We start from the raw sequence: 25,975 nt of genomic DNA on the forward strand, positions 1-25,975 counted from the left end.
TGATGGCCTCCCATTGGCTCCTGTAAAGCTTAGCCAATCACAAATTAGACGCACAATTGATAGCCTTGTGACATGTGTCCTCCTTTCCCCTTTTGTGAGAGCTTTAGGTAATTAAAATAATTTACTAGACTCTTATTTGACCTTTTAGCCTTTTGGCCAATAGGATACTTGATGCTCATTGGACCCCTTGGTAGATTGTCCAATAGTCTTCTGGGGAGCTTAATTTCTATTGGTTCTTTTATCAAGCGTTTTTAAATTATTTTTGACTAATTTTACTCTAGCCTAATTCTCATTGGTCCACCTCTATGGCCATCCAATAGGATTTGAGGGGATATTGGGGGCAGTTGGGTTAGGAGCCTACCATGTGTTCATTCTTCCCTTTGGGGACAGCTTGGATCCCTATTTTCCCTCCTTTGGATCCCTTCTAAGACCAGTCTGGCAGCCTTATCAATATTATAGCTTTTATTCCCCTGGTACTTCCCCATATTAAATGATCATTTTAACATGAGAAAATCATTTGGGAGGATTAGATATTAGTTTTATGACAAACAGTGTCTGATTGATGTACATCCTAACCAAAATGAGCTGCCAATGCACATAGAAAACACACAGTAGTCATACAACAAGTGGGATCAAAAGTTTCTTCATAATCTATGCTATTTTGTTGTGCATACCCTTTGCAACAAGTCGAGCCTTATAGGGATCAATCTCACCATCCGGCTTGCGTTTAAACTTGTAAACCCACTTTGTACCAATGGCCTTTTTTCTAGGAGGCAAATCACATAAAGTCCATGTGTCGTTTTCTATAAGTGTATCATATATTTGATTGCATGGCAGCCTTCCAATTTTTTGAATTATGTGCTTCATCAAAAGACAGAGGTTCCTCAACATCATGGAAGCTAGACACAGCTAAAGCATAACAATCTGATGCATAAGATGCACGGTGAGTGTTGGGTATGCAAGCCCAGTATGTCAAGTGTCTAGCCCGTGGGGACACTGCTCATAGAATGCAGATGAAACTTTAGTTACCTTTTGAATTTGCATGGCAAGTATTTCCATACATTGTAAGTTTTGTTTTACAAAGAAAAATAAATTAAGCACAGCGTGTAGTTTTCTCCTACTGTGTCAAGTCTCTCTCTCTCTCTCTCTCTCTCTCTCTCTCTCTCTCTCTCTCTCTCTCTCTCTCTCTCTCTCTCTCTCTCTCTCTCTCTCTCTACTACTACTACTACTACTACTTGTACACTCGCCATGGCCTGCAGCCGGTACCACCCACCATAGCTCCGCTCCCATCGGTGAGAGCCTAAATGAGTGCGACTAGACAAAGGTGCATCCAATTTACTGTCACGCAATGTATGCACCAGTCATTTTGGCATACCTCTAGCTTGCTCATTTTCAGCCCTTTCCTCATCAAGTACATCATGTACATCTACATCAATAATAGGCTGATCTGTAAAATTTTCAAAAACCCCCATAGGCTATACATTTGTCTCATTGGAATTTACATTCGAACTTCCACCACTGAAAAGAGGCAACAAGGTGTCATAAATGTCCTGTGAGCTTACATTATTGCCTTTAGTACATGACAACAAGGGATGAACAAAATCTTCCACAAACACAACATCCTGTGAAACCAGAATACACTTTGTTTGTGGATGATACAACCTGTAACCTTTGATTTTAGCAAACAAAAATACATTTGACAGCCATTTTGTTGAGGCGTACAAGGCACTGTACATTGGTGTTTTATCCCATGACTAGCCAGAAATGCATTTAAATTCATGAGACATATACTCTCCCCCTCGATCGAAATGAAGGGTGCACATAGTACATTTCAAGACATTTTCAACCATAGCCAAAAATTGTTTGAAGCACATTAAAACTTCAAACTTTGCCTTAAGCGGATACACCCATGCATGCCTGGAGTAATCATCAATAAAAGTCACAAAGTAAAGGTAATTGCTCAAGGACGGAGTTTGCATAGGCTCACAAACATCACTATGCACAAGCTGCAACCTGCATGTGGCCCTCATTGAACCATCCTTTGGAAACTTAGAACGCTGCATCTTACCCAAAATACAGCTTTCACAAACATGTTTGAGAGGTGCTTCAAGAGGTGCAAAGAAGCAACCATATTAGATTTCTGAAAACACAACAAACTAGCAACATTCAGATGACCAAAACGTGCATGCCAAAGTTTTGCATCTGAAATAGCCTTTGAATCCACAACTGCATTTGCAAAATTTTTCCCACACTTGTCATATAAAGTGAGCTTATACAGCCCACGACATAAAATGCCAGATGCAACAATTTCATCACCGAAACTGAGATCATGTATAGTACATCTATCATCCACAAATTTGACTACAAGACCAAGTCTAGCAAGTGCAGATACAGACAAAAGATTCTTCTTGATCCCGCGTACATAAAGTGCATCAACAAGTGTGAAAGAACTACCATTTGTAGCAGTAAGCACAATCTTTCCAACTCCCTGAACCGGATAAGAGGCATTGTTGGCACAAGTAACTGAATTCCCATGAGGGACAGACTCAAGAGAAGTGAACAAATCATGATGTGAGGTAATGTGCTTTGTAGGACCACTGTCAAAATACCACACATGTGAATCTGCAGCAACTGACATGCATGCATCATGGACAACAAGATTATAGGTACACTCTGCACTAAAAGCCCATTCTGCATCAACATCAGCATCAGAGACTGTTTCATAGAAGACTTGACAATAGCTGCATTTGTAGTGGAACCAACATTTGCAGTGGAACCACCCTCTTTCTTCTTTGCCTCTTTGGCCTTCAACTTAGGATAGTGCTTGATCAAGTGACCATTAGGTTTACAATAATGGCAACGCATCTTATTTTTGCCCTTATCACCAGAATTTCCAGACAAATTGTTGCCAACAAAAGCATTAGGAACATGTGATTTCCCACTCGCAGAAGAACCATGAGAAGTGACTGCATTACTGTTACCACCTTTTCTTTGAGCATCAGTAAAGGCTTGTTCAACTGCACGTTGTCTAGTCCTACTTTTTTTGGAAAGCGAATCTTGCAACAACGATGTGCATAATGCATCAAACTTGACAACTTCAGAATTCCTTGGGTCATAAGTCTCCAAGTACGAGCAAAAGTCTGGTAAGAATCTGGTAAGGCATCAAGAACAGTCTGCACAAGGGAACTGTCTGAAATGACTTCACTTGCAGAAATAAGTTGCTCATTGATATCCTTGACACCAGCAAGGAAAGTGTCCATATCATCTTCCTCATGCATAATCTTCGATTCTAGCCCTTTATGCATAAATGCAATTTTAGCCTCATTGCGACTTGCATAAAGACCAACCAGAATATCCCAAGCCTATTTTGCAGAATTTCGTTGAACGAATGTGGGGAGTAATAGAGAGCTTCATAGACAACGAAATCAATGCATGAGCTTGTGCATCTTTTACATCCCAACGAGCTTGTTCTACCGTACGCAAAACAACTCTAACAACTATCCTTGCAGCAAGACTTGCAACGGCTAAGTAGCCAACAGCTCTAGCAAATGCCTACTCACTTTCTCCAATTTATGTGAGCTTTGGCGAGCGTTCGTAGGTCGATAAAAATTTTGGGGATACTTGAAGAGCTTAGTCTGCTTAGATTTTTGATTCGGGCTCATTTCGGCCTCCGTTTCCACTACATGCAGTATTGTGCATACTATTTTGTCATTTTTTGCAAAATTTCTGTCAGTGTCGCTTTTTTCATAATAGGTCCCTTACAGTCTTCTATGGCTTGTGCTATATAGCACGTACTTTGTTCCCACTTTGTTTCTCCTCTTTTTGGGCAGTTTTCACATCAGGTGCAACATTTACCATGGCTGACAACAACACAAATGTGTTCAAGATGTTTGTTGTGCTGAGGACAGATTGGATGGGGACAATTACCCTATGTGGGCTTACATGATGCAACATGTCCTTGTGTCAAAGGGTGTCTGGAATATTGTGCAGGGCATTGATGTTTGTCCTAGTTGTGAGGATGTAAGCGATGTTGGTACACAAACTATTAGATTTTGTTACTTTTAGCAAGTAACGAAGACCAGGAACTGTTGAATTTTTGATAAGGACATGTCTGTAGCCAGCTTTTCGAAGATTATCCAAGAAAGCAAGGAAACAATTATGGCCATTGGGAGAAGAAAAAACTCGGATGAGTGGAATCGTGTAATCCTCACAGTCATGACTTCTGACAATGTATAAGGGAATTTGGGTTATGATTTAGTTTCATGATATATCGAACGATCTCTCAAGGCTAGACACGAACTTGAGGTTATGGTGCAATTTTTATGATGATTTTAATACATTTACTCACAATTGCAAGTTTGGCCAAAAAAAAAAAGATGCAAAGGAGAAAAACGACTTGAATCTTGGATTCCAAATGCTTATAGTCCTTTAAAAGATTCGGTGGACACAAAATGAGTACTCACAAAAGGTGGGAAGGATTGTGTGCGCGTGCATGTATGGTGTTTGGTCATCGGAGGAGACGGGTCACATATTGATCATAATAAGAATTAACATAATCATCTATGACATGTCCACCAATGGCTTCTTACAGCTCTTGTGATCATACCATCTAAAGGACGTTCTTCTAGCCATGATTATCTCTTTGGAAATATCACATCTTGTAGCCTTCCTGGTGCCCAACTGATATGCACATGCTACATCATTTCATCATCTATACAAGCAACAACAAGTTTCCATACTTGCCATTAGTCTTTATGTTCTTCTCCTCTTCAAAGTTTCCCTTATAAGATCATTTGTTTAGCATAATCACAATTGTGAAGGCAAATAAACGTTACATAAATATATACTAGATGCTATAGATGTGTGGAGCTTATAAGATTTTGAGAATTGAAGCTCAACTTATCGTCATTTCAAAGGATTGTCAACACTCTATCTTTTATACCCCACACACACACACACACACACACACACACAGAGACAAAGAGAGATCTCAAAGTAGTTTCCTTTCCTTTCTTTGTATTCTATTTGAGCAACGTAAGCATAACTGCTTTCTGTTTTGCTATGAATAACCAAAAACGTATTACATATTTGACTAATATTGAAAGCAGGTAGTAAACCTACACATATTTTAGATTTAAAATTTACTCTTGATTTGAAAGTCACTCTCTTTGGTAAGGCAACAAAAAGTGCTTGCTGCTCCTTTGCAAAAGTAATAGCTTTTTGTGGAGAAAAGGTCTTATACTAGAGATCGTAAAAAGCATATTTGAAAAGGCAACTAGTTTGCCTTGATTGCTTTACTGTGCACACGGTAAGAATTCAAAAAGTGATAATGGTGTGGCTCTTACCTCATGGCATAGTTTGTGCTGATGGCTCATTAACATACCTCTTCGAAGCTTTCACCAAAAGCTCTATGACCTCGCATCACAAATGAGATTTTTCATGAAAAGATGTATGAATGTAAACAGATCCACATTATAATAAAAACAAAACGAGATGTATTTCGTGCATTTACGATGCTTGTGCCCATAAAAAAAGAAAAAACCATACATATGTATGGTGTGGAGTTGGCACCGTTCTCCACATTTATAATAATACCGTAGGGAGCGTGCCCCTCCCCCGCCACTTTTATCCCCTTCAGTGTTGAAGGGGGACTTATGCTTCTCCTCAAATGTTAGAGAGACTTTCTTATTGTAAAAATAATACAGCTTTACAAGGAAGTACTCATTACCAATGTTTTATGAAGACATGTATCATTCCACGTTGCCTTGCCGTGGCTTATTGTCAACGTGTCCCTTTGTTGGGCATCACAAAAATTCTTCAACCTTTGTCACCCTCATCTACAATCTTTTAAATAAAAATGATGTTAATTTATTGTTTTAATGTATACATGATTTAATCTAAGTACTTTTGAGATCACATAAAAGAAATCAAAATACGGAATATAAGTGTACCTTTGGTATCGGTCGTGTGGATCAACGCACAATCTTGGATGGAGCCGCTTGTAGACCTTCCTTACATTGTTCCGCCACCTTTCCACCAATTTAATACCAATTTCTGGAACGGAGCAAGAGGAGGCATGCCACTTGGCATCCGTTGATTTGAGGAAGTTAATTTTGGTGCGCAAAGTGTCAAAGCTATACTTATTGTTGCATCTTCAAGAGTCGGCATGGAGCCACCTGCAATGGCCATAGGTTTGGCTCATAATTCTTCGTGTGACAGCCTCCATCCTCCGAGTTAAGGTCCTCACCTGGGGGCAGTGCATAGTTAGCTAGTTCAGGGCCACCACTTGCCTGTGAGACGGAACAGGCAGGGGGAACCCAGCAATGCCCAACACTTGGCTTCTCGATCACAACATGGCAACACGAGAGAGACTTCAGCTAGAGCTGCTCAGCGGCCCTGGCCTCTGGTTCATATGTTTTTGCATCTTCGAGGGATGGCACGAGCCACCTGTAGTGGCAATTCGAGCTTTATGGCTTGAGTTGTTCCACACGCTCAGAGGCAGTATGATACCATCCAGGGCAGCTCAGACAACGCTGAGGGACCACGCGAGGCATTGATTAGATTGTGGCGGTCAATATCTTTTTCACGGTCTTCAATGGTACTGCAAGCCACCAAATTGGTTTTCCCCCCTCTCATTCTATGATGTAGCCGTTGTGTATTCTTTTGTCCCTCAGTTTGGGAGAGTCTAGACTTTAGAGTCTAACCTCTTTACAGTTTAACCTTTCACCATCATGGTAGGGCTGATGTAGCCCATTGGACAGGATTTTAACTGATAGAAGGATCTTCTTTGTAGAAAAAAAAACTCTTCGTAGCTCTTTGTCTCATAAAGGTAATCAAAACAATACACCGCACTCTAATTTACAAAAGCAGTTATGTACATACATTATTGATTCAAGCAATTACTAGCTCTTGTTGCTCAAACCTCATAAAGGGAAAACCCAAAAAATGGAAAAGGCACATCAATGAGAAGACAATTAGCTATCCCAAACTCCCATCATCACTTTGATTGTGCACATGACTCTGTATTCCTCCAACCACTACTGGACTGTATATGGGATCATCGTCATTTCGGTCGGTCCTGTCAATGCCATCCTGAGAGATTTTACTGGAGAATATCAAAAAACATCCTTACCAAATGATTTTTTTGCCTACCTTTGTCCTCTATATCCACAAATTGACTGGTTCCCTTTACAGGACACTCTCTCTTTATTGAGAAGCCTCGCTCAATTTTTATGCCTTTTGAATGTTTGCTGCTGCATCCACCCCATTCGAGCAGCAAAGAAGCAATCCCTGGATGCTTGAATGTAGTGGCCAGATCAAGGGCAGTGCTGCCATCACTGGTGCGTGCATTGACATAAGCTCCATGTTTTAACAAGAGCTTCACAATGTCCTTATTGCCAGCCTCCACAGCACAAAGCAGAGGAGTATATGAGGCATCATCTAGACACTCTAAATCTGCCCCAACTTCAAGAAGTGCATGCACAACTCCCATACGACCATTAAAAGAAGCAATATGCAGTGCCATTCACTTATGATCATCTTGTCCATTCATTACACTACCATATCTCAAACTGTCTCTCACAACCACTAGATTTCCCTTGCGCGACGCACTCCGCAACTCATCTCCCAGGACAAGCTCATCGAGAAAGATGAGTGCTTGCCGCCCTTTCTCTCTTGCCAAGTCACCTGGGGTTTTCCCACTTCTATTCTTCAGTTCTTTGCAAGCCCCATGCCTAAGGAGGATCTCCATTGCTTTTTCATCTACTCTTAGGATGGCCAAATGCAAAGGTGTGTTGCCATCATCCTTGATCCTCCCATTTGAATTTGCACCCATTTGCAAGAGAAGCTCCATACAGGGATATCTTGCTTTATCCACAGCTATGTGTAGAATTGTCTTACCATCCCCTGCTAGTTCACTTACATCTGCACCATTCTCCAACAAAAGCTTCACCACTTGCAAATGGCCTTTTGCAAACAGCCGTCTGCAAAGTTGTATGCCCAAGTGGAGTCTTTGCATTGATATTAGCACCCTTGGCTAACAATAGCCCCACAATCAATGTATCTCCTCGGATGGCCACCTCTTGCAACGCAGTTTCACCCATGTTGGTTGTTATATCAATATTAGCTCGGAATTCAAGCAGCAACTGAACCAACTCAGGTCTTCTCCTTCTGATGGCAATGTGCATCGCTGTGGATCCATATTCATCTATGGAATCCACAAGCATCTCATCAAATTCCAATACCTGCCTCACATCTTCCATGCATCCAACTCCTATAAGATGTCTGAGAATGCCACCACCTATAAAGAAGATACGAATCCCATGATCCTATAAGATGTCTGTGCTCTCTCTCTCTCTCTCTCTCTCTCTCTCTCTCTCTGTGCATGCGTTGCTTGCTTTTCTGCACGCTAAGAACAATGCACGCTGCTATAAAAGGTGGTGGTTGCCACTGGCTGCGATTGCTTTTTCTTTCTGCATACTTTTAACAAATCAACGCTAGCGCAACACGCCAACGCACGCATGCCCATTCTTAGCTTTACCACCAATGCACGCATGCCAAGTGGCATACCTCGCCTTCCACTATGGCAGAAATCACTCTTACATAATCAAGATAAAAAATGGTATGTGGTAGCAAAGAAAAGACCCTACATAGCCTAGTAGCTCTTATTCTCCAAGCTCAAGGACCAACTTATGGTTTTGTAAGCATCTACCCAAGTGGCAAGGAGTCTTGCGGCTCACGCACCTTTGGCACGATGCGCTCATACCATTGAAGCGCTGATCTCTGTGGCCGCCGCTGCATTTCCTACGAGAGTCAGACCGCTTTGTTTTGCTCAATTTTTTCTCACAGAGCGGCTAAATTCCAGTTATCATGGTCTTTGCGGAGGTCTGAGGCTTGATTCTTTGCTTGAGAAGCCCCCTTTCTTTCGGGATGGAGATAGAATCAGATGCTCTCGGCCCAAGTTCAGCCTTAGCAGATGATTGGAGGAAGGCTCTCAACCGTGTTGTTTCAGCAGTCGTCGTAATCAAGTCAACTGTGACCCGTGCGTTTGATACTGAATCTGCTGGATCCATTCATGCCACCGGTTTCATTGTGGACAAGAGCCTCGGCATCATCCTCACCAACAGGCATGTTGTCAAACCAGGTACCTTCTTGTCTTTTTATCTAGTGGGTTTTCTAAAATGAACCGGCACTGATGCACCTAATGGAATTGATGGTTAGTATTCTTAAACAGCCAAACATGCCCAGTTGGTGTTTCATAGCATTATTATCTAGCAGTGAATGTCTGACAAATGGGATGTGAAAAGTCAGGGAGTTCCAATTGTAGATAAAGGATTTTCTAATAAAATTAGAGCTTCAAAAGAGGATGGTTGATTGCAACGGAACGGGCACCACATGTCAACGGAAAAGAATAGACTTTTAAGCACTTCAAAAGAACTGAAGGAGATGCACGGCACATGAGACACGGAGTGGCGGAGTTCCACTCCAAGAGAGCACTGGCCCCAGGCCCCTTTCAGTATTTCTTTATATTGCTTAGCTCTTTACAGCTTTGGTGGCTTTGCTTTGCATCTGCTCCCGCTAGAATGCAAGAGAGAGAGCCCACCACACGAATTAGAGGCCCACGGCCATTCAAAAGCAGTACATAAAAAGCTACAAGTCTAAAAGCTTCTAATCTCTCAAAAGCTAGCGTAAACAGGGTGTTTGTCAAATCTGCCACGTCACTTGCTGTCCATGATTCGCGGGAATGCGTTCATTGCTACATGGCAGTCAATGCAAAACGTGGGGCGTTTGCACAACTGCCACGTCATCAGGTTTTACGCAAGGAAAACTTGTGTGAGTGTGTGTGCTGCTTTATTTCATTATTTTAGGCCCCATCAGACGGGGTCCCAAGAATTGGAAGAACTTAATAATTGGGAACGCTTTATATGCTTGGCCCACTCGGCGAGGTACTGTAAATTGGTGAGAACTTCTTCTTCTTCTTCTTCTGCTACTACTAGGGTCTAGGCCCCTCGGTCGGGATGCGCAAGTTGGCTAGGGTTAGGCTCGGAGTGCCCTAACCGACAGGGTCTTTAGTGGCTTGATACGTTGGTAGTTTGTGACATCTCGAGAGAAGAGTAATCGTCCGCGATTACTGTATATTTGCAAAACAACTCAAGTTAGCTAAAAAATATCCAAGGGTCATTTAGTTTTCTCATTTGATATCGGAGCTCTTGATATTCCGACATAGCAAAATTAGTCATCACACCCAGATCGCGTTGATCTGTAACGGGTATCTCGATGTACTAAAATTACATATGCATGCAATCTTACCCCATTAGGAATATTTAGAGTTTGACACATCATAATGCAACACAAATGCTCACATGCATGTTATAAGACACCAAAACATATAGCCGTCGTTGAACACTCTCCCTGCAAATAACCATCGTGGTCCAGGCCATGAGCTGTTCAACAACTCCCTCATCACTCCTCTCGCAAATGACCTAAAGAGGTCTTGGCCAAGAGATATAGAGGTCTTTTACAACCAAATGCACCTCAGAGTGCAGCTGATGGGATGCAAGGTTTTGTTGCATTTCTTGTGTGAACAATCTCTTCCATCTAGAAAAGTGTCATGTGTATAACCCATGTGAAGAACCCCTTACCATCCATGTGTAAAGAAAAGCCACTTGTGTTTGTGCATAGGCAGCCACATCTTGTGCTCATGTGTCAAAAGGCTGTCTCTTTTGTATAAGCCTATATAGAGGCACATTTTGCTGAATAACAAAGGTAAGCTTTTTCATTTGCAATTATACCCTATTGTATTGTGCAATAGTCTCTCTCTCTAGCTCTACACTAACCTCTCCAAAGAATGCCATTAGCATGAATGACATACTAATCCACCCACCTTAACCCTACAACTGGTATCAGAGCCATAACGATGATTAGCACTTCCTAATCACTAGATCCCAATTCTCTCTATTTAGTCCTCTTATTAGCTTAGCTACACACTAATCTACTCTCTAATTATCTAATGAGTAGTAGGGATATGTTCGTGGTCCTTCCATTGAGCCACTACCCTCATTTTGAGACTAATTAAGGGAATGATTAGTGCGTGAATAAACTCCTCTAATAAAGCTCTTTGCTTAGAACATTTGTTTAGTGTTTTTTGCATTAGTTTGTGTATGAAACCTTTGCAATTGCATTGATAATTACTTTTTTCGAACACATAATGCATCTCATTGTTGATATGTGTACATAGCCCTTAGTCATAGCTTTCAATTGCAAAATTTGGACTCAATTAAATAGGTGTGTGTGTGTGGCTAATTTTGTGCAATATCCAAGTGTGTGTGTGTGGCTATGAAGACAAAATTGGTGGGATCTTCCTCTTGAGGCCACAACTTTTTTTGAGCCTAGTAGTCTAGTGAGAGAAGCCCCAATTATTGAAAACAGCTTGTAGTCGATTGCTCCCCTCACTTATCAGCTACTCGGTGCCCATCTGCTCCCTCACGCTATTTGGTTGGTCGTTGAACTTGTGTCTTCATTGCTCTGCTCGGCGACTCTGACTCCACACTCCAACCCCAACAAGTAATCTTGGCTGGCTTGTGCTAAGCATCGTCACCAAAGTGTCATCAAGCTTCAGAAACCAACTCGGCCACCTCGCTTCCACCTCCGCAGCTGCAGCAACTCAGAGCCCCACCATACGAGCCTCATCCCGTCTTCATTCCCCTTTTGTGCCGCCCTGTTGCATGCTTCTTGAAGCGCACTTTGTAGCTCGTCGGCTGTCACACAAAACCACTGTGTTGCTCCTAGGACCAGGACCTTGCTCACTATAAGCCCGCACAATTGCCTTCCTAGCCCTGTAACTATCATCCCTACCCCTTGCAGCCACAGTTCGAGCACATGTGTTGACAAGCCTTGAGATCTTGCCAACGATCATGATCTCTAGTCTCGAGACCTGAATCTGCTGCACTTGGTAACTAATCAGCCCACACCGACATAGCTCCACCTTAATGTGTGCAAGCCTATCGTGACCACTATCGACGAGCGTCACTACGCGGTGATTACTCTGCCGCAGTTCATCATCTTGCACAATTGACAAACCTGCTAGGAAAACTGTGGTGACCTTTGCTCTGCTTTGCTTCCCCGTCAGCTTACTACGCCAGCATTGCAGCCTTATAAAGTTTCAATCAAACTTGGAAGCTCTTTAGCTTGAGAGCTATTTCCCGTGGACGACAGAACTCAAAAGTTAAGCTTTAGCTTGTCATCTTGCAACGCTCTCATCCGAAGGCTTTTAGGACTTGGCCCTCCAACTCCATGTCGGCCTTGTCCCACGAGCTTCATGCTCCTCCAAAGCTACAAGCTACACGCTATGTATGAAATATTTGTGTACACAAGCACCAAGCTGTCACGAGGACGTGGCAGTTATTAACCATGTCACAAGGATGTGGCAACTGCTAACCTTGGTTGTTGGTTTCTTTCCAATGGGGTTTATTTTATTTGTTTTGAGACCCTCTTTTTGAAGTAGCAAACGGTCAGACATTGTATGGCCAATGTGAATGGTAGTTTCACCCGCAGACGGAAAGTGGTCGGCACTGGAATTCGTATGGTAAGAGGATGTCTAGGCTCCGAGCAAGATCATATAGGTCCCCCCGTTGCACTTAGCAAGTTGGTGGATACTAGGAAGTGAACTCAATTAAGGCGTAAAGTCAAGGTGGGACTACCAACAAAAAGTATCCGATAGTTGGGCCACATTGCATTTTTGGATGCGGTCCCAATGAGGATAGATGGTTAGAAGACCAGTGGGAGCCCAACGGAAGCATCTCCTAAAATTTAGGGAACTGCTATTTTGGGCCATGAAATGTGTTCGCGTCATTACCTCCGGTATGACTAGGGGAACATTTTACAACTCTGCCGCGAAGTCAACTGGGCAACCGGTCATGATATTTTTAAGCGGCGAACCCGAAACGGGAAAATGCTTGTAAATGCGCCAAGTGTCAGTTTTCCATGGACTTTCCCCCTATAGAAAATTGAGTGCTGATTTTTAAGCTGGGAGAGGCTTCATTTGCAATCTGTCATAGGTTAAGAGCTATGGAGTGCTTCCTTTCCCTCTTATGTACAGTGCGGTGCCAAGAGTGATGCCCTGCACGCTACGCACTGTCCTCTCTCTCCCCTGCGAGCAATATGTTATGCCCCACTAGTGGGCTTTTCATTCGACCAATGTACAGTTATGTGGGTCCATGCGCGATTGCCGAGGCAAGAGCCTCTTGCAGAGGTACTGGATTAGCTAGCGGCTAATCCCCCGCAGGTACAGGTGAATTCGGAGAGGTTTCACGCCAGAAATCTCGTCCGATTCAAAGGGCAAGTAGCCCTACAGGTGCGGGAGCTTGAGGTCTTGCTACAGATGTGACTGGCACGCGAAAGGGAGCCCAAAACAGGGAATTACAGCCTGCTGTGTATTTTTGCAGGTTTAGGGTTTCGGCCCTAAACGGACCCTAATACCCCTAGGAGGTTCGGGGACGCAAAGGGACCGCTGTACAGGTGAACTGGCGCATTTTCGGGGCAGAAAACAGAGAATTCAGCGTGCTGCAGATTCTCACCAGGTTTTGCAAAGTGTCCGTATGCGTCAGGAAAGTCACCTGTCGTGTGGGGATACTGACTGTGAAGCGTCCTAGTACAATTATGTTGCCGAAATCGGGCCAGAACAGGTGTTTCTTAGCCTAGATTGTGCGGGGCAGCTTGTGGGAGATCACAGGTTTTATTCCCTTTGATAAAGAATAAAGAAATATCGAAAGGGGCGCCAATTTTGGGGCCTACAGGTTGTCGGTATCTGCTCGGAGCATTCTAGCTTCCGAGCCGTGTGTGTGATTAAGTGTTAATTCCCATTACATGTCTCTTTGCAAAGTACTCTATGTGTGTGTCTAAAGTAAAGAATTACGGGTGAAAGCCAACGCCTACCGCCCTACGGGCCGGTTTCATGGTTCCGTCGCCGGGACATCAATCACTTTTTCCTTAAAGAGTGAGCGTGGATTGTTTTGGGATAAAGACACAGAGTGCAGGAACGCGGGGATTACACTATGGCCGACAAGGGGAAGGGAATTATGGAAGAGGGTTCCTCTTAAAAGGAAGGCAGGAGATTCCTATGGTTTTTGAGATTGGCGAAAGCTCACGGCCACGTCAGTCTGTACCTCCTGTCAACGTGAATGTCCCTCCAGTAGTACAGGGCTTTATGACTGGGCAACTTGAGGATGATGCGTTCAAGACTCAGTTAGTTGCCGCGGTGAATGTCTTTTTGCAGCTGGTGCAGAATCCGATGTTTATGGAATTCTTGCAAGCGCCACCAGTGCAACAGCAAAATAGACAACCTACGCCGCGTACGGAGCTTGTTGATGCTCAAGCCCAGGTACTTCATGTGGCGCAGGAGGAAAGGGAACACTCGCACGTTGCGGAGTCGGGGGCTCCAAAGCAGGTTCCTCCCGTGCTTGAACAGGTGGCTAGAACGCCTATTCCACAGGTTATGCCAGTTCAGCCCGCCACCTTTCAGAGCCAGCATGCTGTCTTGAATGGACAGGGAGCTGGATACCAGGCTATGCACTCAGTTTTTCCACCACCCACGGTACATCCTGGGTATTTCGGGGGTGGATCAGTGTTCCAAAGTATGGCTGGTTATGCGCCTGGAAGTCGGCCGTACATGCCAGGAAGAGTGTTTGGGGGTATGCAAGGCATCATGCCAAACCCCATGTATGGTAGTATCGGCATGCAGCAAGGTTTCCACTGCAACCAGGGCAGTTTGGGGTGCCACAGGGTCATTTTGGCATGGCTGGTTTTTCTGGACAGCAGCCAGATATCGCACCTCTGACGCAAAATGTGAATGGCCAAGGTGTGCCGATCATGCCTACTACAGTGCCCATGTTGCAGACCGTTCCGTATGACAACTTGGGGGCACTAGAGAAGCCGAAGGCTTACAAAGAAGGTGGTGCAGCAATAAAGTTTAGTACCTTCAGTGGTTTCGAGGATAAGACAAAGGCACTCACTTTCCTCCAGCAGTTTGATACAGCTTATGCGGGAGGGAAATTTACAGAGGCCTCGAAGGTCAGGAAAGCTGCCACTTTCTTAAAGGACAATGCGCTGACATGGTGGACGACTTTGTTAATGCAAGGACAGGCACCCGCCACTTGGGTTTACTTCAAGCAAATGTTTGCATCTGCTTGGCTGTCAAATGAATTTGAAGCCGACGTCATGACAGATTGGCACCAGCTTACTTCAGCTACGTGCAAGAGCTTGCTGGAGTACAATAGGAGGTTTTGTAAAGCGTTACTCTCAGTGACCTCCTACAGATTTGTGCCATTGACAGAGGAGATAGAGAAGTACTGTTGTGGGCTGCCTAAAGGGCTTCGCGATTACTGTACAAAGAACAGAGTGGTTACCCTTACTCAGCTTATGGAAGTTGCGAACACTGGTCTTGCCTTGTTGAAAGGAGAGGACAGTGGATTTCCGAGCAGTGACAAAGGAGGGAAGCAAAAGAAAAATTCAGCGAAGAAGCCCTTTGTGAAAACGACACCTGATGCGTCACAGGGGTCAGAAAAGGCCACCAACGACAAGGATTCAGCCGGGACTTCTGGAGCGCAGGCAAAGAAACAGAAAAGCAAGCCTTTTGTGCGCAAGTCGCTCGAGGAAAAGAAGGTCCTAATGGCTGAGAACAAATGCTATGCGAGCAGCCTGGTCACTTTTCTATCAATTGTCCACAAAGGAAAAGGCCAGCTGACTCAGAGGATAAAGAAGACCAGAAAGGCAAGAAGCCAAAACCCACGGCAGGTTTAGTGCCAGACATGGTGGGTGACAAGCCCAGCACAGATGCCAGTGAGTTATGCAGGGCATGGGGTAAAGTTAGGGATCAGACGGCACTCATCTTCTTTGATCCAGTTGCCAAAGCCAACTTTATCTCACCAGAGTTAGCTATGAAGGTGGGCATCAGAGCTGAAGAGATGGGGTACACAGCAGAGGCAGGGTTGGCATGTCCTGGCCACTCAGAGTGTGTTACTCCCATCATTGGAAAACCGCGTCTGCATATTCAGTCGTATGTGGACACTGAAGAGTTTTACATCATGCCGCTGGAAGGTTGTGACGCCTTGTTGGGGATCCCGTGGATGTTCCGAGTGCATGGAGTCTTGGATGCCTACAACAAAAAGATCACTGTACAACATAGGGGCAAAACTCACACCTTGGATGTAAAGCTTAAAGGAGAGTCAGTCCCTATTGTATCTGCGTCTGTTATCACTTCTGTAATAAAGAATCATCTTTCTGTGTACTTGATTTTTGCACGTGATGTCTCAGATAGTGATCAATCAAATTTATCTGTGTTAGATAAAGAAAGGTCAGCATTTTTGCAAAAGTTTAGTGACTGTTTTTCTGATTCATTACCGTCGCAATTGCCGCCAGAGAGACCTGAGGACCATCGGATAGATTTGGTGCCAGGGTGTAGCCCACCAAATAGACCTCCCTACAGGGTTAGTGCGGCGCAGCATAAAGAGATTATGGGCCAGGTTGAGGAGTTATTAGAGAAGGGGCTGATTCAGCCTAGTTCTTCACCCTTTTGCTCCCCTGTGCTCCTAGTGCAGAAGAAGGATGGCTCATGGCGCATGTGTATTGATTACCGTGCGTTGAATAAGAATACCATCAAGAATAGGTTCCCTATTCCTAGAATTGATGATATTCTCGATCGTTTAGAGGGTGCTGCAATTTTCAGCAGATAGACCTTAAGAGTGGGTACCATCAGATTCGTATAAGGCCAGAGGATGTGCACAAGACTGCGTTTAGAACGACATTTGGTCTTTATGAGTTTCTAGTGATGTCGTTTGGGCTAACAAATGCTCCTGCCACGTTCAACAGAATGATGGACCGGATTTTCCACTCGCATCAACAGTTTGTTGGGACGTTCTTATATGACATGATAGTGTATTCGAAGAATGAAGAGGAGCATAGGCGTCACTTGACCATTGTGTTTGAAGAGCTACGCAGTCACAGGTTACTTGTCAATCCTAAGAAAAGTGAATTCTTCCTCGAAGAGATCCACTTTCTCACATAGTCTCAAAGGATGGTGTTAGAATGGATCCCGCAAAGGTCGAAGCTATCAAGACATGGCCAGACTTGAAGACTGTGCACGATGTCAGAAGCTTCTTGGGATTGTGTTCCTACTATAGAAGGTTTATTAGAAATTTTGCAGAGATAGCATCGCCTCTTCACGCATTGCAAAAGAAAGAGGTCACTTTCAGATGGACCCAAAAAGAGATTTCAGCTTTTAGTCTCTTAAAGGAAAAGTTAACTTCAGATCCAGTTATTGTTTTGCCAGATCTCAGGAAGTCATTTGTGGTCCAGTGTGACGCGTGTGGCAGTAGCATCGGAGCAGTGCTAATGCAAGACGGACGGGTAGTAGCTTATGAAAGACGAATTTTGTAAGGGCCAGAGAGGACTATGCAAGTCTATGAGAAAGAGCTCTTGGCCGTGATTCATGCGCTTTCTAGCTGGAAGCACTATCTCTTAGGTGCTGATTTTGTTGTCCAAACAGATCATCAGACCTTGCGATACTTCTTGACACAGTCAAAGTTATCCGAAAAGCATATGCGATGGGCAAACATTCTTTCCATGTTTCACTTCCAGATTATGCATGTGGAAGGCAAGAAGAATGTTGTGGCTGATGCGTTATCAAGAAAGCCACAAATTTCAGCTGTGTCAATTCCTTATCATCATGAGCTAGATGACATTAAGGAACAGTATACTGCTGATGAAGATTTTGCAAGGATCTTTGAACAGTTACAAGAGGGGCAACATCACGAGCACTACCTCCTCAGAGATGGTTTTATGATGATGCATGGCAGACTTTGTGTCACTAGGCCACTGCGACATAAGGTCATGGAAGAGAGTCATGTCCCACCGTATGCAGGACATCGTGGCATTGATGCAACAGTTAAAGCGGTAGAGACATTCTTCTATTGGCCTACCTTGAGGAGAGATGTGGATGCCTTTGTGCAAGCATGCATAGTTTGCCTAAAGGTCAAGTTTGACAGGCAAAAGGCACCAGGGTTGTTACAACCACTGCCGATTCCGGATAAGCCATGGGAAAGCATTGCTATGGACTTTATCTTTGATCTTCCAAGGACGCCAACAGGGAATGATGGTATATGGACCATTATTTGCAGGTTCAGCAAGCAGGCCCATTTTATCCCTGTCAGGAAGAAGATAAAATCTGATCAGATGGCACGCTTGTTCATGTACAATGTATTTAAGTACCATGGTATGCCACAATCGATTATCAGTGATCGTGATCCTCGCATGACCAGCTTGTTCTGGAGAGGATTGTTTGAGAACATGGGCACTACGCTCAAGTTTTCGTCTTCGTTTCATCCACAAACTGATGGACAGTCAGAAGAGGCTAATTCTACTGTCTTAGATCTGTTGAAATGCTATGTGTGAGATAATAAGGGCAAGTGGGAATAGTATTTGCCTATGCTTGAGTATGCGTACAATAATACGGTGCATTCGTCTACTGGCAAAGCACCTTTTGAGATTGTTGAAGGCGGCAAAAAGGTTCCTCCCATTTTGCATACAAAGGACAAGATCTTTGAGGCGGATCGATATGTTGAGAACATGGATGAGATGTATAAGAAGATCAAAGTTTCCTTGGAGAAGACTCAGGCAAAACAGAAAAAGGCTGCTGATCGTCACTGTCGTGAATTGCTACTATCACCTGGTGATTGGGTTCTGTTAAGGTTCGAAAAGGCAAGGTTAAAGAAGATGAAGGGCAAGGAACGGCTGTTTCCTAAGCTCAACACGCGTTACTATGGGCCTTTTCAAGTGCTTGACAAGATCAACGATGTGGCTTACAGGCTGAAATTGCCTAATGTGTGGAAGATTCATAATGCGTTTCACGTGAGTCTTCTAAGACCCTTCGTGGGTGATGTGCCAGAAGATATGCCAGATGAGGATCAGCCAGAAGTTGAGGAATTGGATGAGATCCTGGTACCTGAGCAAGTTTTGGCACATAAGGACAGAAAAGTTAAAGGACAAGTTGCAAGACGCTATTTGGTGAAGTTCAAGAACTATCTGCCTATGGATGCAAAGTGGATGGAAGAGCATGAACTGCAGAGTCACCAAATGTATTGCAGCTTTACCTTGAAGCCTTTGGGTTACAGCCTACTTATGCCCCAACCCAACGTGTTCAAAGGAGGGGTAATGATAGAGCTAGTACATCAAATGTACATATGAATTCAGTGCCATAGATGGAAATGGCAAAAGTATGAAGGTCTCATTAAGTCATTTGTATCTATGTATGTTACGACCTTTCTTGCAGATACATGCGATGATAAAAGAGTGTTAATAGCACAAGATCATCAATGGCGTGTATTTATGGTATGCAATCGAGGACGTTTGCGATTTCAAGAGGGGGGTATGTCACGAGGACGTGGTAGTTATTAACCATGTCACAAGGATGTGGCAACTGCTAACCTTGGTTGTTGGTTTCTTTCCAATGGGGTTTATTTTATTTATTTTGAGACCCTCTTTTTGAAGTAGCAAACGGTCGGACATTGTATGGCCAATGTGAACGGTAGTTTCACCCGCAGACGGGAAGTGGTCGGCACTGGAATTCGTATGGTAAGAGGATGTCTAGGCTCAGAGCAAGATCATATAGGTCCCCCCGTCGCACTTAGCAAGTTGGTGGATACTAGGAAGTGAACTCAATTAAGGCGTAAAGTCAAGGTGGGACTACCAACAAAAAGTATCCGATAGTTGGGCCACATTGCATTTTTGGATGCGGTCCCAATGAGGATAGATGGTTAGAAGACCAGTGGGAGCCCAACGGAAGCATCTCCTAAAATTTAGGGAACTGCTATTTTGGGCCGTGAAATGTGTTCGCGTCATTACCTCCGGTATGACTAGGGGAACATTTTACAACTCTGCCGCGAAGTCAATTGGGCAACCGGTCAGGATATTTTTAAGCGGCGAACCCGAAACGGGAAAATGCTTGTAAATGCGCCAAGTGTCAGTTTTCCATGGACTTTCCTCCTACAGAAAATTGGGGCTGATTTTTAAGCTGGGAGAGGCTTCATTTGCAATCTGTCACATGTTAAGAGCTATGGAGTGCTTCCTTTCCCTCTTATGTATAGTGCGGTGCCAGGAGTGATGCCCTGCACGCTACGCACTGCCCTCTCTCTCCCCTACAAGCAGTATGTTATGCCCCACTAGTGGGCTTTTCATTCGACCAATGTACAGTTATGTGGGTTCATGCGCGATTGCCGAGGCAAGAGCCTCTTGCACAGGTACTGGATTAGCTAGCGGCTAATCCCCCGCAGGTACAGGTGAATTCGGAGAGGTTTCACGCTAGAAATCTCGTCCGATTCAAAGGGCAAGTAGCCCTACAGGTGCGGGAGCTCAAGGTCTTGCTATGGATGCGACCGGCACGCGAAACGGAGCCCAAAACTGGGAATTACAGCCTGCTGTGTATTTTTGCAGGTTTAGGGTTTCGGCCCTAAACGGACCCTAATACCCCTAGGAGGTTCGGGGACGCAAGGGGACCGCTGTACAGGTGAACTGGCGCATTTTCGGGGCAGAAAACAGAGAATTCAGCGTGCTGCAGATTCTCGCCAGGTTTTGCAAAGTGTCCGTATGCGTCGGGAAAGTCACCTGTTGTGTGGGGATACTGACTGTGAAGCGTCCTAGTACAGTTATGTTGCCGAAATCGGGCCAAAACAGGTGTTTCTTAGCCTAGATTGTGCGGGGCAGTTTGTGGGAGATCACAAGTTTTATTCCCTTTGATAAAGAATAAAGAAATACCGAAAGGGGCGCCAATTTTGGGGTCTACAGGTTGTGGTGTCTGCTCGGAGCATTCTAGCTTCCGAGCCGTGTGTGATTAAGTGTTAATTCCCATTACAGGTCTCTTTGCAAAGTACTCTGTGTGTGTGTCTAAAGTAAAGAATTACGGGTGAAAGCCAACGCCTACCGCCCTACGGGCCGGTTTCACCAAGCACACGGGTTCTAGACACTGCCCATACATCACATATACGGTAAGACCACCCGTGACCCGCACATGCACACGCACACGTACACGCACAAGCACCACTATTGCAATGTATGTGTATTTAACTCCATTCACCACGGAGATTACATGTTTGTCAGAACGGACCATCAACAAGAATGAAGCAAATCAACATCAACATGCAGATGATGAAGAAAGAACGACACAGACGAAGCTCGGGACATCAAGACGAAGGGACATATATTGGGGGACATTCTCCAACATATTCCAAATAATTTAAAAATCCATGTGCAGATCAGAAATAATGAGGGTTTTTTTTCCCACGTGGTTTTTCCCTCCACTGTACATATATGTGTATTTATGGTCCTTTTGCATTTTTTCACATTTTGCAATTGGATCAAAACAACGACAACAACATCATCAACATTTTGGCTACTACAACAACAACCTATGGCAAAGTACCGACAACAAAGTACAACAACATTTTGGCTACTACAACCACCACCTATGGCAAAGTACCGACAAGAAAGTACAACACCTTTTGCAAATTTGTGTAGGAGAGAAAATCCTCCAACAAACAACAAACGAAATGTGGTATAGCATTCTCTCAATTGTACCTTACCCTCTATTTGTGCCAGGGGAGGCTTATGTGTGCTTACACCCTGCTATTTTGTGTGCCTACACCCTTTGTGTCTAGGGGAGGCAGATTTGTGTTTAAGGGGAGGCTTGTGTTTTGTGTGCCTCACCTTAAGTGTGTTTTGAGGGGAGGATTGTGTGAGTGATATGCAACTAAAACCCACATAGGGGAGGATAGTTGGGATGCGAGGTTTTGTTGCATCTCTTGTGTGAACAATCTCTTCCACCTAGAAAAGTGTCATGTGTCAATAACTCATGTGAAGAACCCCTTACCACCTATGTGTAAAGAAAAGCCACTTGTGTTTGTGCATAGGCAGCCACATCTTATGCTCATGTGTCAAAAGGCTGTCTCTTTTGTATAAGGCTATATAGAGGCACATTCTGCTGAATGAAAAAGGTAAGCTTTATCATTTGCAATGATACCCTATTGTATTGTGCAATAGTCTCTCTCTCTAACTCTACACTAACCTCTCCAAAGAATGCCATTAGCATGAATGGCACACTAATCCACCCACCTTAACCCTACAACTAAAAAAGGTAAGCTTTATCATTTGCGATTATACCCTATTGTATTGTGCAATAGTCTCTCTCTCTAGCTCTACACTAACCTCTCCAAAGGATGCCATTAGCATGAATGACACACTAATCCACCCACCTTAACCCTACAACAGTCTGTGTCGCTTGGAGGTGCTAAGAGTAACCACTACTCAGACTCCCTCGTAAATAACCATCTAGGTCCGGGCCATAAGTAAAAGCAACACTTTTCAAACATTCAATACTTCCCTGACAAATAACCACAAGGGTTTGGGCCATGAGTATGTGCAAGCATTCTCAAAGATCAATACTCGCCATTATATCCCGAGAGTAAATCACTAATCATTGAAACCAACATTAAAACCAGAGCCAATAGTTCTCAAATCGGCACCAAGACAGATTTAAAACAGATAACATCCATTTCAAACAAATTTCAAATAGTACTTTCTCAAATAGTGTCACAAACTAATGATGTGGCAGTGCTCGGACATTCACCGACAATTGTACAGAATCTCGTGGTAAGTGCTGACTGCTGATTGTCGACGTGGCACTGTATGGACGCACACTTTTCGCGCTGACAGGTTGACGTTGCACTGTACGGACGCACGCTTTTCGCGCTGTGGACAGGTTGATGTGACAGCAGTACAAAATTCCGCGACTTAGGTTGACTTGCTGACGTGGCAGAGCGTACGGATTTTCGCAGATTACGTTGACAGCTTTTTGTGGTAGTTTTTAGTCCAGTTGATTTTAGGACAAGTTGCTTTTGATTTTGAAAGCTTTTGGGGCTCTGTTTCTAGTATCCCTTGTAACTCTTTATAAGTGACCCTAGGGGCTCACTCTGTAGAGCATCTGGATGCAGAGTTTGAGAGCGAGCACCCGCGGGTCGGTTGTACTTTTCTCAAGATTAATATAAAAATAAATACCGAAAGGGGCGCCATCTTTGGGGCCAATATCTCTTGGCCGTGTCGACTCTCTTTTGATCTGTGAAGTATTTTTGAAGTGAATCTCTGCTGTGTTGTGGTAGAATCTTGACTTGGGGTGTCCAAGTTTGTTACAGTGGTATTAGAGCATGACCGATTTCTCTTCTATCGAGAAATCCGATCCCTTTTCTCGCAACACTTATGGATTCCGACAATGTAAGGTGCAACGGAATGAGTTGTTCTTTCTCAAGACGAGTGCTCCATAATGTGCTCAAGGTTCCTTTTTGTTCTTATGGAAGGGAGAGCGTTCCGTTCTTAATGGAGAGTGCTATGATCACGAACAAAGTGAGTGGACACTGTGCGTGCAAGTGTATGAGACTGAGAGATAGAGAGAGAAGAGAGATACGACATCAGAGACGTTGTAAAACCCTCCTCCGAAGGCCCCACTCTTGTCGATGAGAGTGGTCTACTATTGATTGCACAAACTGGTACAATGATGATGCATGTGACTGATGCAGTCTATGTTATGTCGGCGATGACGAAGGTGATGGCGAGACCGACCTAAGGGCTGAAATCTGCAATCTTTTATCTGCTGTCCATAAACGCTATGGGCTGAAATCTGCTACAAATCCAAAACACTGGGTTTGGGGCTGATTTTGCTGATCTTTGTCGCTGAAATTCTGCAGGTCTTAGGGCTGAAAACTGATGTTCTTTAGGGCTGAAACTGCAGGTCTTTTAGGGCTGAATCTGCTGGTCTTCATTGCTGAAAATCGCCAAGGCTGAAATCTGTCCAAAAACGCTGCTGTAGCAAAAACGCTAGGCCTGGGAATCTGCTGTTGCCGATGGGTTGCTGATGCAAAACGCTAGGGCAGGGATTGGATGTCGATGACCTCTTGTTGAAAACGCTAGGCTGAAGCTGAGAAGGGCGATGACCTCTTGATGCAAAACGCTAGGGATGGGATCTTGCTTGGAGGGGAAACCACCAAGGTTCTTGCTTGAGAAGTTGCCTGTTGAGCTTGGCTCCTGTAGCCTCTTCTGCCATTTAGTGCTAGCCTAGGTTTGCTTATATACAAACTTACTCAAAATTTGCCCTACCTACTTTCCAACAAAAGTCACTTAAAAATAATAAGTGAAAAATGTCAAAAATAGGTAAAATAGGCTAAATGCACTGGAAAATTCCCCTGAAGGATTCTGATGGGAATGCCTATGATCATGCTGTGTGCAACCAGAGGATATGCATCTACACTAAGTGTCTGGGCATGCACGGTCTACGAATAGACTCACAAAAGTGTCAGATTACTTCTAATCTAGACTGACTGGACTGACTGAACCGTGATCATGCTGTAGCTTGTCCACGGACACATAGGGTTGGATGTGTCACGTGACAGACAAGAATCATTCGACCTCTTCTGCAACGGTTGAGGCGGGAGGAAACCACGCAAAAGATTTTAACGAATTAACAGAAGAATACGGGCTACCTCGGCCTACATAGTATGAACTTCAAGAGATGCAACGTCGATAGCAGGTTGACGAGTGGACAAAGCAAATGATTCAATTTGCGAAAGATCCTCAGTTTGCAAAATTTTTGTTTGAGCAATCCATCGTTGAAGTGCACACTTAGAAAGCCATCGAACCACCAATCAAACTGGCAATCAAGAAACCTCCTTCTCCGAGGATGTTTACAGAACAAGAACTTCAAGAGGTGGTTCAGACTCAGATCAGTCAGCATTTGGACACGAAGAATCAATCCAAAAAGCAATTGAAAAAGCACAAGAAGGGGACTGACTACCCTGGTTATTTGGGCCGTCAATCTTCTTTTGCATCTGCAAGAAAGCAGAAGAAGCGTGTACGCTTTGAAGGACTACCCATCTCTTCTTCTTCCTCTTCCCGGTTCTTCTAGCTCTTCTGACTCGAGCGAGGAGGACAGAAAGGGCAAAAAGTGAAGCAAAAAGCGAAGCTTCGGAAAGAGCAAGAAAAAGGCAAAGAATCTTAGATTTCGACCAATTTCTAATAGCTCTACGGAAGAGTCATCCTCTGACAGTTCGGACTCTGATGACCACATGTTTATGCAAAGAAGCACTTCTACAGAGCCAACCAATATGACTTCCTTGAAGACAAGCAAGAGAATGAAGGAATTTAAAGAAGGTGGACAATCAATAAAATTTGAATCGTTTTCTGGATTCCGAGATACTCCGAGGGCTTTGGCCTTCATCCAGCAGTTTGACATAGCCTTCTCTGGAGGGCATTACTCAGAGCACTGCAAGATTAGGAGGGCTGCATCTTTTCTCAAAGGAAATGCTCGAACATGGTGGTCCACTCTTCTCCTGAGGAAAGAAGCTCCAGTCAAGTGGTTGAAATTTAAAAGGCTCTTTATTTCGTCTTGGCTGACCCGGGAGTATGAACGGGATGTAAGAACCGCTTGGAACCATCTTCGGATGACCAAGGAAGATTCTTTGGACGCTTATTGTGAGAGGTTTTGGGACTCTTTTCTACCAATCTCTTCATTTAAAAAGGCCACCTTTAAGGAACAGATTGAGCGGTTTTGCTGCGGACTCCTGACAAAGATCTGAGATGACTGCCTTGAACAAAAGTCGAATTCTATTCAAGAATTAGTCGGTCATGCGAAACGGGGTTTCTTGATACGTTCGGGAATTTGACTTACCCCACTGATGAGATCTTGACTCAAAGGACCGGACAGACCTCCAACAAGTAGAAAGAAAAAGAGTCCTCAAGAAAAGAAGGATATCCGACCCTGACTTACTCTTCGAGAAAGGGCTAACTATCTCAATGAGGGGAAGTGTTTTGGTTGCGGGGAACAAGGACACATCTCCGCAAGTGCCCCAAAAAGGCACAGCAAGGATAGACTGAAGACATGCTAGAG

The 25,975-nt window shown here is 44.1% G+C and overlaps 3 protein-coding genes across 4 annotated transcripts in view; 1 reads left to right on the forward strand and 2 right to left on the reverse strand.

Annotated features, from left to right (window-relative positions):
- Nucleotides 1-7,102: 7,102 nt before the first annotated feature.
- Nucleotides 7,103-7,525, reverse strand: LOC147449991 (uncharacterized). The gene has a single exon (XM_086522763.1). The coding sequence runs from the start codon at nucleotides 7,523-7,525 to the stop codon at nucleotides 7,103-7,105; it is 423 nt and encodes a 140-aa protein (XP_086378889.1).
- LOC147449992 (protein VAPYRIN-like) lies at nucleotides 7,526-8,261 on the reverse strand. The gene is made up of 2 exons (XM_086522762.1): nucleotides 8,030-8,261; nucleotides 7,526-7,923 (listed from the first exon to the last, which is right to left on the reverse strand). The coding sequence occupies exons 1-2, from the start codon at nucleotides 8,259-8,261 to the stop codon at nucleotides 7,526-7,528; spliced, it is 630 nt and encodes a 209-aa protein (XP_086378888.1).
- Nucleotides 8,262-8,686: 425 nt separating this feature from the next.
- The window catches only part of DEG7 (DegP protease 7), a 182,703-nt gene continuing 165,414 nt past the window's right edge, over nucleotides 8,687-25,975 (forward strand). Inside the window, exon 1 of one of the 2 annotated variants that reach the window (XM_086522337.1) lies at nucleotides 8,687-9,142. In XM_086522337.1, coding sequence (XP_086378463.1) covers nucleotides 8,929-9,142 — 214 coding nt within the window. In that variant the 5' untranslated portion in view covers nucleotides 8,687-8,928. The remainder of the gene's footprint in view (nucleotides 9,143-25,975) is intronic. The other variant, XM_086522338.1, reaches the window with a different exon arrangement.

Source organism: Adiantum capillus-veneris, chromosome 10 (assembly GCF_014529385.1).
Source record: "Adiantum capillus-veneris isolate H3 chromosome 10, ASM1452938v2, whole genome shotgun sequence".
Taxonomy (NCBI): Eukaryota; Viridiplantae; Streptophyta; class Polypodiopsida; order Polypodiales; family Pteridaceae; genus Adiantum; species Adiantum capillus-veneris.

Excerpts from the sequence above, each read along its gene's own strand:
- LOC147449991 (XM_086522763.1), bottom strand. The coding sequence starts at position 7,525 with ATGGCACTGCATATTGCTTCTTTTAATGGTCGTATGGGAGTTGTGCAT.
- LOC147449992 (XM_086522762.1), bottom strand. The coding sequence starts at position 8,261 with ATGGAAGATGTGAGGCAGGTATTGGAATTTGATGAGATGCTTGTGGAT. Across the intron at positions 7,924-8,029 it reads GGGGCTATTGTTAGCCAAGG|ATGTAAGTGAACTAGCAGGG; the intron begins GTGCTAATATCA and ends AGAATGGTGCAG.